Genomic DNA, 14724 nt, shown 5'->3' on the forward strand with positions numbered 1-14724 from the left:
ATCACAAGAACAGAAGGGCACCACCAACACCCACGTCACACCAGACAAAACGACAAAGTACTAGTAACCAACAACCCAACCTTTAACCTAAGAGACTGATTCAATGAAGAAGAAGCCTATGCTGATCTTCAACCAATCAGCATGAGTAGGGAGGCACCGCTATTGAACAGCCAAGCTTTCAAACTAGCAGACCGCTTCAATGAAGTTGAAGCTTTCGTTGATCCTCATCCAACCAACAGCGGATGAGGTGCGAGAGATTGATGAGACAGGATGAACAGGGCGGCCTGCAAGCCCCCGACTTTGAACTATACTATGAGGTAGCACAGGCACAATTAGCCAGCTTCTGGTACTCCCCTCAGATGCGTACGATACACACGGCCTTTGAGGAGTACAGCGCCTCCCCATCGAGCCTGAGAACCGCTGTTCTTGCCAAGGAACATGCAAACATGCAGAATTGACCATGTCCGCACAACTGTGAATGCATGGGCTAGATTATTTAGGAGACTCAGTCTCTACCCCCTACTGTGGTGCAATCCCATTATGGAACTGCCCAGGCCTCCCCCGACGTATGACAAGGATATTCAGAATGCATGGAATCCTGACGGAACATTGACGCTGCATGATCTGTTCCCAAATGGTTCCTTTGTCACTTATAAAGACGTCTCTGAAAAGCTGGGCAACAATCTAACCAAAACACTGCAATACTATCGGATGAGAGCAGCAGCTAGAAAGCAATGGCCCTCTTTTCCTGTTGAGCTCATTGAGTGTGAGCTTTTTGGGACCGTGGTTTCTGCCTTGGACTCAAGAGGGTGGGTGTCCAGGTTGTATAGGTCATGCCAGCGATCCCAGGCATTTACACAGGGGGCTAGGGTGAAGTGGGAACTAGACTTAAACAACCAGATTGATGACGAACTGTGGTTCTGCTGGTGCCGACTTACTAAGGAAGTATCTCTAAATGCCAGGCACAGATTGATACAATTCAAAATACTAAACCAACTGCACTACACCCCCACGAGAGTTGCCCGGTTCTCACTTGTGCCGATGGAAAAGCGCGCAAAATGTGGTGCTGATGTAGCCGATTCTATACATATGTACTGAAGCTACCCACGGGTTGCCCAGTTCTGGAATATAGTAGCTAAGGGTGTACATGAGATCACTGCCATACCCCCCTACGCTTTCACCCCTCAAAATACTTGTTTGGAGACATTGGTAAGGTGCCAGTTAAGATACGTGGCCTGTTTAACTTGGGATGTCTGATTGCTAATAAATGCATATTGCATTGCTGGAAATCAAAAGTAGCCACTGACTTTGAAGTAGGGCCTAAAGAACTATCCTATGCGAACGAGAATGAGGAGACATGTCTCCCTGGTGGCACCCAGCTACAGACTCAAGGACATACGGGAGCCATTTCTGGGAATATTTACGAACAAAAAATCCAGCTTAGTAGTTGGGACAAGTGTTGGCGCCGAAAGTTTCTCATATCTGTTTTATATGGCCTGTTCATCTGTTTGTCACTATGCGCTGATTTGATGTGAACATTCTTGTATTCATAGGTGTTTCGGAGGTTCCATGTCTTACAATCGCGGCAAAAATGGCCGTGAATACAAAACGTTGCTGCATAAATGCTGTGGTTTTGCCGCCACAATAATGTAAAGTATGCGGGGGACACCACCGCTACCTCCGGACCCATTATATCATTTAAGGGACACGGGGGACACCCCCACAACCCCCGCTCCCTGTAAATGGTATAATGGGGTACACCTTTACCAGGTGAAACCACGGAAATGCCGCAATTTCTTTTTTTACTGGTGTAATGTTTGCCGTGATTTTTTTACCTGATACTGTTTCGGAGGATGCATGTCTATAACTGCACAAAATAAAGGTTTCAAATGTGGCAAAATCACAAGTGAAGTTTGTAATGTTTGTCTGGGCATAGACATCTCAGAAAAGTAAAGACAGTTGGAGAAGTTCTTGGAATATTTGGCTGTGCATTCTCACAGAGGAGTAATGGATAAGTGCGAACCTGAACATTCATGTTTGGGAAGCAACAGCATTCCTCATAGCTGCACAATGCAGGCACCTTTTATAACAAATGAAGTGGTACATACTGTGTACATCATTGCTGTTTGTGCAATTGTTCAAAATACTCAACACTCCAAGAATAAAACTGAGCAATGGATCGGACGTGCCAGCGCAATATTACCGCTGTGGGGTGTGGTTTAGGCTATAGGTCTTGCTAGCTTGCGTTTAAGGTAATTTAAAATGTTTGTTAACTCTATAGAGTTTGTTGGACTGTACAAAACATAGGAACATTTTGAGATGTGTGCGTATAGATCTAGATGTCCTGCTGTCATTTGAAGTACTGTTTCACAGTAAAAGTCGTACCTTGTATTTAAAATATAATTAATGTAAAGATTACGTATAAACATAAGTCATGCATTGTGTGGCATACTTTGCAGTTGGTTCTCCTGGCAGCACTGAGCGTGCATAATAAACCCAGCAGGGATGCCATTTGCCTGCTTATCACTGAACAGCTTCTGTAAAGATGGCTGAATGGATTTATTTACGGGACATCTTTACAGCTGTGAAACAGTGTGTACCTTGGGCACACAGTGTTTATCACTCTTCTACGCTTCTATGGCTTTGGGTATCCTTTCACAGGTTTCGTGTTGCAGTTGTGCATTCAAATTCACTCTTCACCATTTTATCTGCTCTATGATCTATTTCATTCTTGCACCTTTTGGTCGGCCACAGACCACTGCAATGTGGGGCTAGTGAGGGAAAATAATATTTGCTTTTGTACATCATTTTAGTGCCACCTGTAGGAACTCTGGGCTTGACATAAGCAAAAGCATGTGTTTAAGTTTGTAAAATGATGCATCATATTTCAGTTAAATAATTTTTAATGAGAATTCATAAACATATTTACAAATTGAAGTTTAATGATGCATAATTTGTAACCTTAACTTTTCTGAAGGAAAAAATATAATTTGTGCAACAGTTTAAAAATGCATGTAGTGTATTTGAATATAAAAGTGATTGCTTAATACAGTGTATGTGTTAATTGATTAGCAGGAACTCCAAAGATAATGTGAAGTGGCACCAATAAAACCAATGAGGTTTTTGGCTGTTTTGCATATTGCATTTCGGGAAGATGAGAATGACCAATGTCATATGTCAATGAGAGTTGTAAATATCAAGCATATATAAGTTTTGCCATCAAAGACTTCAGCTGTCAACAGCTCAGAATTACTTGCAGTGTTGTGGATCCGCTGTACTCGGCAAAACAAAATTAGCTTTATATTTGAAAAATGACAACCAGTAAATTGAAAACAAACTGCAATGAAATGCTGCTCTGCTGGCAAAATGGCGCCCTAAGCCTGGCCTTAGTCGGCCTTGTTGTAAATACGTCTATGCCTTGTTGGCTGCCCATGAATCTAAATGACCATCTAACAAACTGGAGAACGCTGTGTATATACTGGTGGTAGTGTGGAGGAGCTTGTATATTCTGTGTAAGGCTTCAGGCCCCATTCCTGTGCTTTAAACATATTGAACAAGTGCAGCAAGTCACTCCTTAAACTTAGGCTCAGAGTTCATTCAGTGCAACAAAATCTAATTTGCTCACTGATGAGATGGTATATTTGACAACAAAGAGAGTCACGTTTACTTTACATTTCATGTACTGCTTTTGCATCTGTAAATGTAGTGTATTAAAAAAGACTGCAATAGTCCTATATGTAGGTATTCTCAATTATTAATTTCTTATCTTAAATTTAGGCCAACGTGGAGCACCTCACAGATAAAATGAAGACGGATATTCAGAGAGGCTTGGTGTTGAGGTAGGTTGACTATTTTTTTCAGCTGGACATATTTAGGTACCTCCAATTTATTTGATGTTCATTTTTTTTAATTTGTATATACACTCACCCACTTTGGAGTTATGAGTATATATCATGAATGAAAATAGCATGCTTCCATCCTAGGTGATTCAGGCATTTGAATTACTGGTGTGGTCATACATTTTTACTGTTGCTGTTTTAGGTCTGCACTATATCAAAGTATGGAGATGACAGTCTGTGTATGTTGTATAAAGAGGGACCCATTTTAGTGAGCTAGTGTTGGAATGCTGGCAGTTAAAATGCTGGCAGTTAAAATGCCTGCATCCTGTATCACGTACCCCTGCTTCTTCTGCCATCTAACCTCCTAACATTTACACTCTGTATTAGTAGAGGGGTTAACAGGAATGGTGTGGCAAACATTTTTACAACTGTCATTCTAAAGCCAGCCGAAAGACTCAGAATGGTAGAGGAACAGATGGCAAAGCTCAGGGGAAGTCTTTAAAGTACATCTTTCCTAATTCCTGTGTATGCCTTGCAACACAGAACGTAACTTAACATTATAACATAAGAGGTGATTTATAAATCGCATGTCTACCATTGTGGTCATCGTGCTGCTGCAATAACAGATGTTGGTTACTCAATTCACTTGTTTTCATTTTATCGACATTTGGACAATGCAAAAGTGGACCTGCTGCGATTCGAACCTGTGACTATGCAGTCAAAAACAGATCCATGTAGTGGGTGCATTAGACCACTGACCCACAGAACACCAGAAGCTGTGTTTTAACTGTTCATAGAACTATGCCTGGCTAATCTGACGACAACGTTTGTACTTATCAAGATCATTTTGCATGTATATGTGTCAAAATAGGTTCTGTGTATCACCCTGTGTTATGATGTGTTTCTAAACTCTGCCCTAGTGAGCAGAGTTTTGAAGGCCACCCTAGTTTTAGTGAACAGGGGAAACTGAGAGCACGGCCAAACCTTTGAGTGCACTAAAACAACCCTGACCACCTGGAATAGGAACCCAACCTTTGGTATAAGGCTGTACTACACAGGTTGGTAGTGTGGCCGAGTAACCAGGCTTATCTCAAGAGGGGTCAATGTGAGCTGTAGGGAAGTTACAGATATTCACAGTGGCAAGTATTCAAATAAACTTACACAAAAAGTGTATTGATTAAACAATTATTAATTCATTTAAGTCAGTTTTGAATAAGCCGTCTTCAGAAGGGAGCAATATAAAGCAACACACGAATACACTGCAAAAATACACACTCTTAGTTTTCTAAATCAGCAAATACCCATTTGGGATGACACTCAGACACTACCTACACCCTTAGGTGATTTCAATAGCTAGGGTGTTGTGGACTTTAATATATCACTGTTGCATTTAGAATATACAAGAGGAGTGTCAAAGGAGGTTTCAGAATAAGACTAGTGTTCACACAATTATTCTTAATCAGGCAAGTACTTTTAAAACCCCTCAATGCAAAGTCAGTTGACTTTCCTAGAAGGAAGGCAAAAACACATAAGCAGAGGAGAGAAGAGTCATTCAGGGAGCCAGGCCAGCCAATGTTAAGTTAGCAAAAGTCAAAGTGAACTGAAACACTTCTTGCAGGTAAGTAAAAGTAGAATCAAATGTAGGGTCACAAGCTGTTAGGCCTGTGTGAAGTAGAAGATGCAAGCAACTCTACAGGAGCAACCAAGACCAGTTTCAACTGAGATCATGCGAGGTGGCACAACACGAGATACGATTTCTTAGACTGTACAGTACCTTTAGATTGAAGAAAAGTGCAGCAGATGGATTCTGTTCCTGTGCAGCTCTGCAGATCCTGGTGTTCCTGGGCCTCGGTCGTGGGGAGAAGAGGGAGGACTTCTGGGGACTCCTGCAATGGAATGGTCACCGACTGCAACAGGCAATCTTCAAACAAGTGACACATTGGTGTTAGCTCCTCGCATCTACTGCAAATAGCAACACTGCGGTTCCTTGCTGTCGAGATGGGCTTTCCTTGCATCTGGGGTCCAGCGCTCTGTGGCTCAGGCTTGGTCAGTCCTGCTTCCTGAGCATCCGTATGATCTTCCTGGAGCTCTTGGCAAGCTTAAAAGCAACGCACACAGGGCCTCATCATGAGTTTGGCGGTAACCCTTAAATGCAGCGGTAGCGCTATTACCGCCGCATTAAAGGGTCCGCCACATCACGGATTTGGGAAATCCGCCGGCGGTAAGAGCGCGAAAATTCCCCATTGAGCCCAATGGGGAATGGGGAATTCCCAAATGGGCTCAGTGGAGAATGGGCAATACCCGTTCCGGCAAACCCGTGAACTGGCGTTATTGGCGCCGGTAGGGTTTGGCAGTAGGGCTATTAACGCCGGCGCTAATGGCGCCGGCGTTACCGCCCAATTCGTGATGAGGCCCACAATCTGGTGTTCCTCTCCCTGGCTGTTCAGTACCAGCAGCGACTGCAGTGGAAATTCAACCAGCTTCAAGGGGATGTCCAGGTGGCTTACTTTGGAGTTGATTAGTCCCCCCCCCCCCAATTCAAGGGGAGAAGTCGTCCTTGCAGGGCTTCTCTGTCGATACGAATTCGGAGCTTCAGCACAGCAGCAGGGCTTCACCGGGCAAACCAACAGTCCAGGAGTTACAGCAGGTCTCTTCCAAGTTCTTGTTCGGATTCCTTCATCCACTGGTCGATTCTGCCTTTCAAGCCAAAAAGCCTTGCCTTTTATGCAGGTTTCTAACATTCATTCCAGCCTAGCTGTCAATCACCCAGCAGGGTGGCTGTGCTTGCCAGACAGCCAGCCTGCCAATCACCTAAGCGTACATTCCTGTCTCCTAGAAGACTAAGCACAGAGTTTTGGGCACCTCCATCGCTTCCTGCCCCCGCCAGACACCCTGGAGCCAGAGGCGAGCTTCACTCGCGAATTCCGCCAAAGACAAAATGAACAAAGGGACCAAACCTAGTTTGGCGTGCAGTGTAAATCTCAAGAAGGACATTTCCACAAAGAAATGGCGAAAAAAGACCACTGGGGCCATTTTAACAAAAATGGCACCCTTGGGTGCTTTACCGTGGCTGTGAACGCAGCCCGCGATAAAAACACACAGCGGTATTAAAAAGTAAACTGCCACCAGCCATTCATTGAGGAAAGGGTAACATAAAATTGTTACACAAGATGCTAGACAAAGGGGATACTAAGTAACCCCTCCAGCACCCTATTGTAAGATAGTGTCTGCTGGGTGTAGAAAGTTACAAATGTAAGTAAAGTCAATTTAACTTTACTGCTCTGGGAAACAGTAGTTTATCGCAGAGAAGGTATTTAAGCCTTGGGAAAATCTGAAAGACTTCCCTGTGCCACTGCACTGAAGGTGCTGTGTGACACAATGTAAAAGATGTCTATGGAGTTTGTCAGACTCCACAACCAAAAGAAACCGTGTTCAAAATATCATTAAAATACTTGAGGGAGTGGGGAAAAAGCGCCTCATGCTTTCCGGGTTAAAGGTTAAAGTCCTCAAAATCCAGCAAAGTTGCTGGGGGTCTCTAAGGTAGAGAGAAATTAGCAAATTTCTGAGAATTCTCCCTAACAATATGTAACTTTCTTCTATTTTGAACGGATACAGTTGCAACACCAATGTTAATTTTAAGAACACAGTTCAGCGGGAGTAACTTAACTTGTATACTTTTTAGAGGGGCCTTGAGCTACTCAGATATGTATGTACACCCAAAACTATTTTACACGTGTAATAAAGCAATTCAGGGAAAGCACAACCCAACATTACAGTTTAAGAGCAGCAGCTTATCAAGGTCAGTATAACCTATTGGTATCTAAACTTATTAAACTATTTTTAAGCATAGGAATAGACAGTTTAACCAATTATACTTTTACCAAAGTGTAGAATACAGTGTTCTGACTTCTTCCTTCACAAACACTATGGAGCCTCAGCAGGGAATACAAAACACTCCCGCCGAAGACAAAACTACAACCAAGATCTTGCCCACATAGGACGGCAGAACACCTAAGAAAGGATATTTCAAAATGGCGACAAAGGAGGACCCCAACATTCGAGCAGAACTGCGACCCTCCTATGGGTTACTGCGGCTGATTTGACAGCCTGCCAGTTATAACTCTATAAAGTAATTAAGGTAGAACCACTGCCACTAGCCAATTAAGTAAACTCGCAATTGTAACATAAGTGTTACCAGGCAAGTGAGAAAGGGATACACTGAATCTCCCCAGCACTCCACACAAGGTGGGGTGTGCTGGGTCACTATATAAAATGTAAAGAGGATGGGAATCCCACTTTACTACTTGAACAGTAGTTCATCCAAGAGGTAATAAGAGAAATTAAAAAGCGAAGACTAAAGGGGCAACCCAGCTTAAGCCCAAAAGTTATAAGGAACTATAACGCAATCACACCCTATGGGGAGACATAAATAGGTCCCCCATAAAGAGTAAAAAAAGAAAAGATTCCCACTCAACTAGGGACAAGCAAAAATAATCACCAAGTCAAGATTTTATCTTTTCACTGTTTTTGGTGTCTGACAAAGTCCATAGGCATCTGCTTTTTGTATAATGACACACAGCACCCTCAGTGCAATGTCACTGAGAGATCGCTTGGATTTCTCTTAAGGTTAAATACCTTTTCTACTACTGTTGCCAAGGAATAGTAAGGTGAAATTGATCTTACTTACCTTTTTAATTTGATGGTCCAGCACACACCATCTTATATCTTATGTGGAGTGCTGGGGGGTTACCTAGTAGCACCTTAACCTACTTTCTCATGGAACAACATTTTTCTTTACCCTTACTACTTTAAATGGCTGGTGGCAGTGGTTTACCTTTTACTACCAATGTGCATTTACACCACAGGCTGAACCCTCAACTGCAGTACAGCACCTGTGGGTGTCCATTTTGTCAAAATGGCCCCTGTCTTCTTTTTCCCAATTTTCTGTTTGTGTGGACTTTCTTGGCTTTTACTCTGTAAGTTGACAGATTTGAGCCCTTTGTGTATTTTGCCTTTGGCGGTCTTCAGCCCTGAGGCCTGCCCCTGGCTCCAGTGTGTCTGGAAGGACAGGAAGTGAGGGAGGGTTCCGAAACTCCCCTGTCCTTTGTCTCTAGGTGTGCCTGCACTAAACCAATCCCGATTGGCTGGCTGGCTGTCAGTCCAGGATGGACAGCCGCCCTGCTGGGTGATTGACAACCTAGGGCTGCAAATGAATGAGAACGAACTTAAATGGTGATTTTCTTGGGACTACAGGCAGAGTCGACCACTGGAAGAAACATCCAAAGAACAAATCACAAAGAGAAGCCCGCTGCAGCCTCCTGGAACTCGAAGAACCCGGTGAAGCCCTGTTGCTGTGCTGACCTCCTTGTTCAAATCAACAGAGAAGTCCCAGACTTAACTACTTCTCCCCTTGGGCTGGTGGGACCAAATAGCCCTGAGACAAACTCCACTTTGGCGCAATCCCTGACTTGCTGTGCCTCTCCAGTGCTTCAGAAGCCCAATGCCAGGGGTCGAGTGTCCATTATCGAGTGCAACATCTGACACAGAACGAATCCGGCCAAAATCTCCAGAAGCCTCCTAAGGACACTCTAGTAGCAGGAAATCCCGATCCAAAGTCCTGTCACCAGAGTCTAAAACCAAGGGAGCAAGGAAAGTACAACCAGGGATATTCGTTCTGCATCAGTGCTGTTTGCCAGGCGCTGAAACCACAAAGCCGCTGAATCTTAGAAAATCCATAGCTGACTAAGTTCTGTCCTGAGTACTGTGGTAGGAGCCTGCCAGGCGTCCTCCCCCTTGTCCCCACGAGTGAGTCCCAGAAACAAGGGTCTGCTTGGCTGTAGCAAGGTGGAATCCAGCTGGAACACTTTCATCAACCAGAGGTACTGTGGGGGCTTGGGGTACTTACCTTATTGACACAAGTCGTGTTTTCTCACTTGAGAAGTGCACAGGCTTAACCGCTTGTGTTCCTTCAGTGATTTTCTTGAACTATCTGACTTTGTGAAAGACTTTATCCAAGAAGTACATCAGAACTATTGACTGTGTCCAATTAACTTTGAATGTCCTGGCTCCTTAAAGGCACCATTCTAATCTATTGGCTTTGGCATTGCTTGTCCCTTCATAGGTTGTAATTTGTTGAACACTTTTACGAAGGCTTACCTAGATTTCATTAGAGGATTCAAACTGTCTTCATGTTATAAGAAAGTATGTTCTAACCTTTCTATTTCCTTAACCTGTCCTTCCTGAAACCAAGAGTATAAAAAGTATATCTGTGTTTATGTATTGGCATGTCCAAAGGCTATTCACCAACTTTATTGACTTTGTAAAGTGATTCCAACGTTTGCTTAACAGTTACAAACAATTGCCCTTTTTAAAGAATGCTTATCTAAAACTCATGTGTGTGTGTATAAATAAATATATGTATAACTGAAACCTTGAGAGTGTTACTGGGTTACTTGTGTTGACAGATTGAATCTGTACAGATCTACAGCTCACATTGCCCAGATTTAAACTGACCACTATTGGAGGGTCCAGCTTCCCAGTCAGGGCAGCTCAACTTTGGAACTCCCTACCTCATGCTCTTAGATCCGACCAAACGTTCAACAAATTCAGAAAGAACACAATAAAATGGCTCACCGAGAATGCTATGTAACCCGCATTCGCCCCACGTATCCTCTGCATGTACTGTACTTATATAGATTTGCTATCATGTAAAACGTCAGCTATATGATGACCTGCTTTCTGCACACCGTATTGCACATGCACTTTACTGCCTTACCTTCACGCTGCGGAGCCAAGAAAACTGTTTTTACCATGCTCTGTATATTTGTAACTTCTGTAACCAAGCTGTAAGTCCTCTTGTTTTATGCGCCCTGCTACCTCAGGGGCCGGTGCGCACAATAAATAAACAAACGTTTACCCCTCTTGAAATGAGCCTGGCTGCTCAGCCACATTACCAACTTTTGTAGTACAGACCTATACCAAAAGGTGAGTTACATAATACCACACCGCTAAATCTTGTGTAGTGTCGCACAGTGTGACTGCACCAATTCTTACCCAACAGCACTACACACCGCTTCTCACAATGCACTGAAGATACTTTTGTATCAACCTAGTCTTTTACACTTGGATTTTGGGTTACTTTTATGTGTGCCCAAGGACAAGCTGGTGCCAGCAATTATATTTGTATAATATTTGTTACTTCTGCACATTCACATTACCTGCGTATAGCTACTGAATGCAGCTAGTGCCTCAAAATAGCATCGCCATGAGAGTTGTGCTTGTTCATTGTTGTTTACCCTTCTTGCTGCTTTCCCAGGTCAAATAATTTGATACACAGTCATGTACTTGCCTGGTAAAGCTTCTGCTTTCGCGGTCTAGTAACGCCTTTGTGTGTGTGGCCCAGGAAGAGGGTTGGAATTTCTGGTCCCATTCCACATCCGTGGAGCCAGAATCTGTGTGGCATGAGTGAAACCCACAGTGGTCATTGATTAGAGCGCTTCAGGTTGTTCGGATGGTGCAGATCCTTAGCATTGGTGAGCTTGGACTTGCTTACAGGCAGAATCTTGGATAAGAGGAGGACCCCTGCAGCCATTTCATCAGATCAGCATTGGAGCCACCAAGTATCCTGTGTAGAATAGCAGCTGACTAAAGATCTGTGGATGACTCCTGAAGAGACCCAGCATCCCTTCTTGCATTTGGACCAGTGAAGCCCTGCTGGACTACCTAATCTGCAAAGGCCCTGAGTGGTGTTTCAACCCTTGGACTGGTGGGACCATCCAGTCTCGACACGTTCTCGAGGATCCAGCCATCTGGAGACTTCAGAGTGTCCCCGAATCACCCAGTGAACTAACCAGATGTCCAGTGGGATACCTCGCTAGAACTGTCGCGCTTCTGTTTGTCACTGGAACTTCGGTAGTTGCCAGCTTGTGGTGTAAATCACCTACCTGTGGAATTTCAGCCTCCCACCTTCAAGGATCCTGCTCTCGACCGCACTTAGGACGCCCGCCGTCTCCTGTGTGCAGTGACCGTTGCTGGAACTCATCTTCTCCAGCATTGGATCTTTCATGGATTCACATGCTTAGAATATTCCCCGTCGACAGACTGGGAACCCTTGGTACGCTTATAAAGCTGTTTCACATAGGACACAAAAGTGTCTGAAGTTTTCCTATCTACGTCGTTTTTGGGGCCGTCCACGCATGCCCCACTAGGATGTAGCGGTATAAAAGCCCCGCCCCCGCGGCTCCCTTCAGATTTCAACCGTCTCCAAAGTAGTGGGAGCACCTCGTGTAGCCTACTATTTTGTCTAGGTTGTACTGTTGAAGTTTTCTCCTGATGTCAGGAAAAGCGCTGTTCCGCCCGTGCGCTACGTGCGGGTTGAACATGTACGAGGGGGACGGACATATGGATTGCATATATTGTCTACACCCTCATCATTCGGCAGACAAGTGCGACATATGTAAGGGCTTCTCCCAGAAGACTCTTAAAGATCGAAGTCGAAGACTAGTGGCATGGTTAAACGATGGAGCGGGGGCATACCTGTCTTCGGAGGTGGCTCCAGGCGCAGCTTGGCCTCGGTGTCAAAATGTTCAGGGGCCCCGCGCCGCTCAACATCGTCAGAACCCCCGGTGAAGAAATTACGACCGGCCGAGAAGGAATCAAGAAGCCATTCTAAGGAGTCTTCGTCATAGAAAGCCTTGTCATCCTCATCTTCGACAAAAAAAGACAGAAAAGAAAAATCGAAATCCTCCTCGGGCGATCATCATAGATCGACCTCGAGTCGAGATGCAGAGAAGCGTAGGTCAAGTTCAGAAAAGGCGGGAACGCCTCAAGGACCTACACGACCACCACCGTCGTCGACGGCAGGGCAGTCATCGACCACTTCTCTACCACTGACACAATTGGTCTCAACCATTCTTGGGCCGCAGACGGTGACGACAACGACGGGGCCAGCTTTAACCTCGTCGACGGAGATCCCGCAAGAGGCCTGGCGACCAGAAGTCTTCGACCCAGTTTTCCTCTAGACCCTACTGCAGCAAGAGGCCGCCTCGGTGTCCTCGGGAGATGAGGATGTGAGAGTAGCTGGCCCTGCAGACCTCGGGTTATGAGGGATTAGCAGGCCTCTCTCCGGGAGCATTCCGGGGTCTACCCCTCTTCTCAATCCGCAGTCACTCTTGTTGCTGGAGGTTTTATCCACGTTGCTGAAGACACTGGACGAGAGACTACCTCAAGCAACTCCGGCCAGGTCGGCCATCGACAAACCGGGCCCGTCTCGTCGGCCACCTCCGTCAACCCCCACGGCAGTGCCAGCGGGTGGAGGCCTCTCAGCTCCACGCCACGAGGAAGGAGAGCTGATAGATTCGGACAGTAGAGCCTTATCGGATGTCTCACTTCCCCCTCCAGGGATCCAACCTGGGAGTCTGAAGCGGAATTAGAAACCCCGAGAAGCCCGGCTCAGCCGTCTCCCCCGGACGACATCGGGTCATTTCACACCATGATGGCCAAGGCTTGTACAGAATTCGGGTTGGCCCAGGAAGAGGAGAAAAAGGACTGTTTTCTTTTCGACCACATGGGAAAGAGAAGGTCGGTGTTTTCAGTACCCATCCTGGATCATGTGTGGCAGGAGGGGTTACAGACCATGCGCCACCCTTTCTCGGAACCGGCAATAAAAGGTTGCCTGGAGAAAAAATGTAAGGCCCCAGAAGCTACCCCCAAGTGTCTCTCCTCCCAACCAACCGCTGACTCGGTGGTGTCGGCAGCGGCGGCGAGAAAGGCGAGGGCCCAGCACTAGTGCACGACCCCCCCAGAAAGTGAAGCCAGAAGACAGGATGCCTTCGGCAAAAAAGTGCTGTCGGTAGGTGCTACCACAGTGAAAGCGGCAAATTCTCTGGCCATAGTAGCCAGATACGACAGGGAGATGTGGCACCGCCTGGCTCCTATGCTGGAGCATCTTCCAGAAGAACATCGTAAAGTGGCGATATTACTGGTCGGGGAAGGTGAAGAGGCCTCCATTCTTGCCATAAACATTGCGGTGCACCTCGCAGAATCGGGGTTTAAGCAGGTGAATAACGGTGTGGTACTCCGAAGGTAAGCATGGCTGAAATGCACCAACTTTAGACCAGAGGTGCAGTACAAGGTGCTGGATATGCCTTTTGAGGGAGACCTTCTGTTCGACGAGAAGGTGGACGAGGCCCTGAAGGGCATGAAAGAGGACTTGGACACGGCGTGTTCCTTGGGGGCCCCTCCAACGTGGTCGAAGTTTCAGGTCTTTTCATCCCTTTAGGGGAGCATCGGGAAACTCCAGATTCTCGGCATCGAGAGACAGATCCTTCAGTAGGCCAGCATACCCCTCCCAGGGATACAGACGGGCTTCTCAAGCGGCAAATCGACGCAGAGACTACCAGGCCCTCAAGAAGAGAACAGGTTACTCGTCGTCGATGAGGGATAAGCAGACCAAGGACCAGCAATGACTGGCATCGGAACGTTCTGGGAGGCAGGGTATCGTGCTACATCAATGAATGGGAGCAAATAACAACAGATCAATGGGTGTTGGACACTGTAAAATACGGACATTCCTTGCAATTCAAAAGCAACCTTCCACACATTCCACCGGCGTTTGTAGCTCAACCCCATCTGAGCGTGTTGCAGCAGGAAGTAGCACTTATGGTACAAAAAGGTGCTTTAGAATTGGTTCCGTCGTCGTAGAGGGGTCAAGGGGTTTATTCCCGATACTTTGTGGTGAAAAATCCAAACGGAAAGTGACGTCCCATTCTAGACCTGCGCGATCTAAACAAGACGTTGGAAAGCCTAAAAATCAAGATGCTCGCGCTCCAGGAAGTGATCCGGTCAGTTCAGGAAGGGGACTTTCTGGCGTCTCTGGACCTGCAGG

At 45.7% G+C, this 14724-nt stretch overlaps 1 protein-coding gene across 1 annotated transcript in view; it reads left to right on the top strand.

The window, feature by feature from the left end:
• The window catches only part of PFKL (phosphofructokinase, liver type), a 697584-nt gene that overhangs the window by 531341 nt on the left and 151519 nt on the right, over positions 1-14724 (top strand). The window contains exon 18 of the mRNA XM_069615767.1: positions 3778-3839. Within this exon, the coding sequence (XP_069471868.1) occupies positions 3778-3839 (62 nt within the window). The remainder of the gene's footprint in view (positions 1-3777; positions 3840-14724) is intronic.

Source organism: Ambystoma mexicanum, chromosome 9 (assembly GCF_040938575.1).
Source record: "Ambystoma mexicanum isolate Mex_15411 chromosome 9, UKY_AmexF1_1, whole genome shotgun sequence".
Lineage (NCBI taxonomy): Eukaryota > Metazoa > Chordata > Amphibia > Caudata > Ambystomatidae > Ambystoma > Ambystoma mexicanum.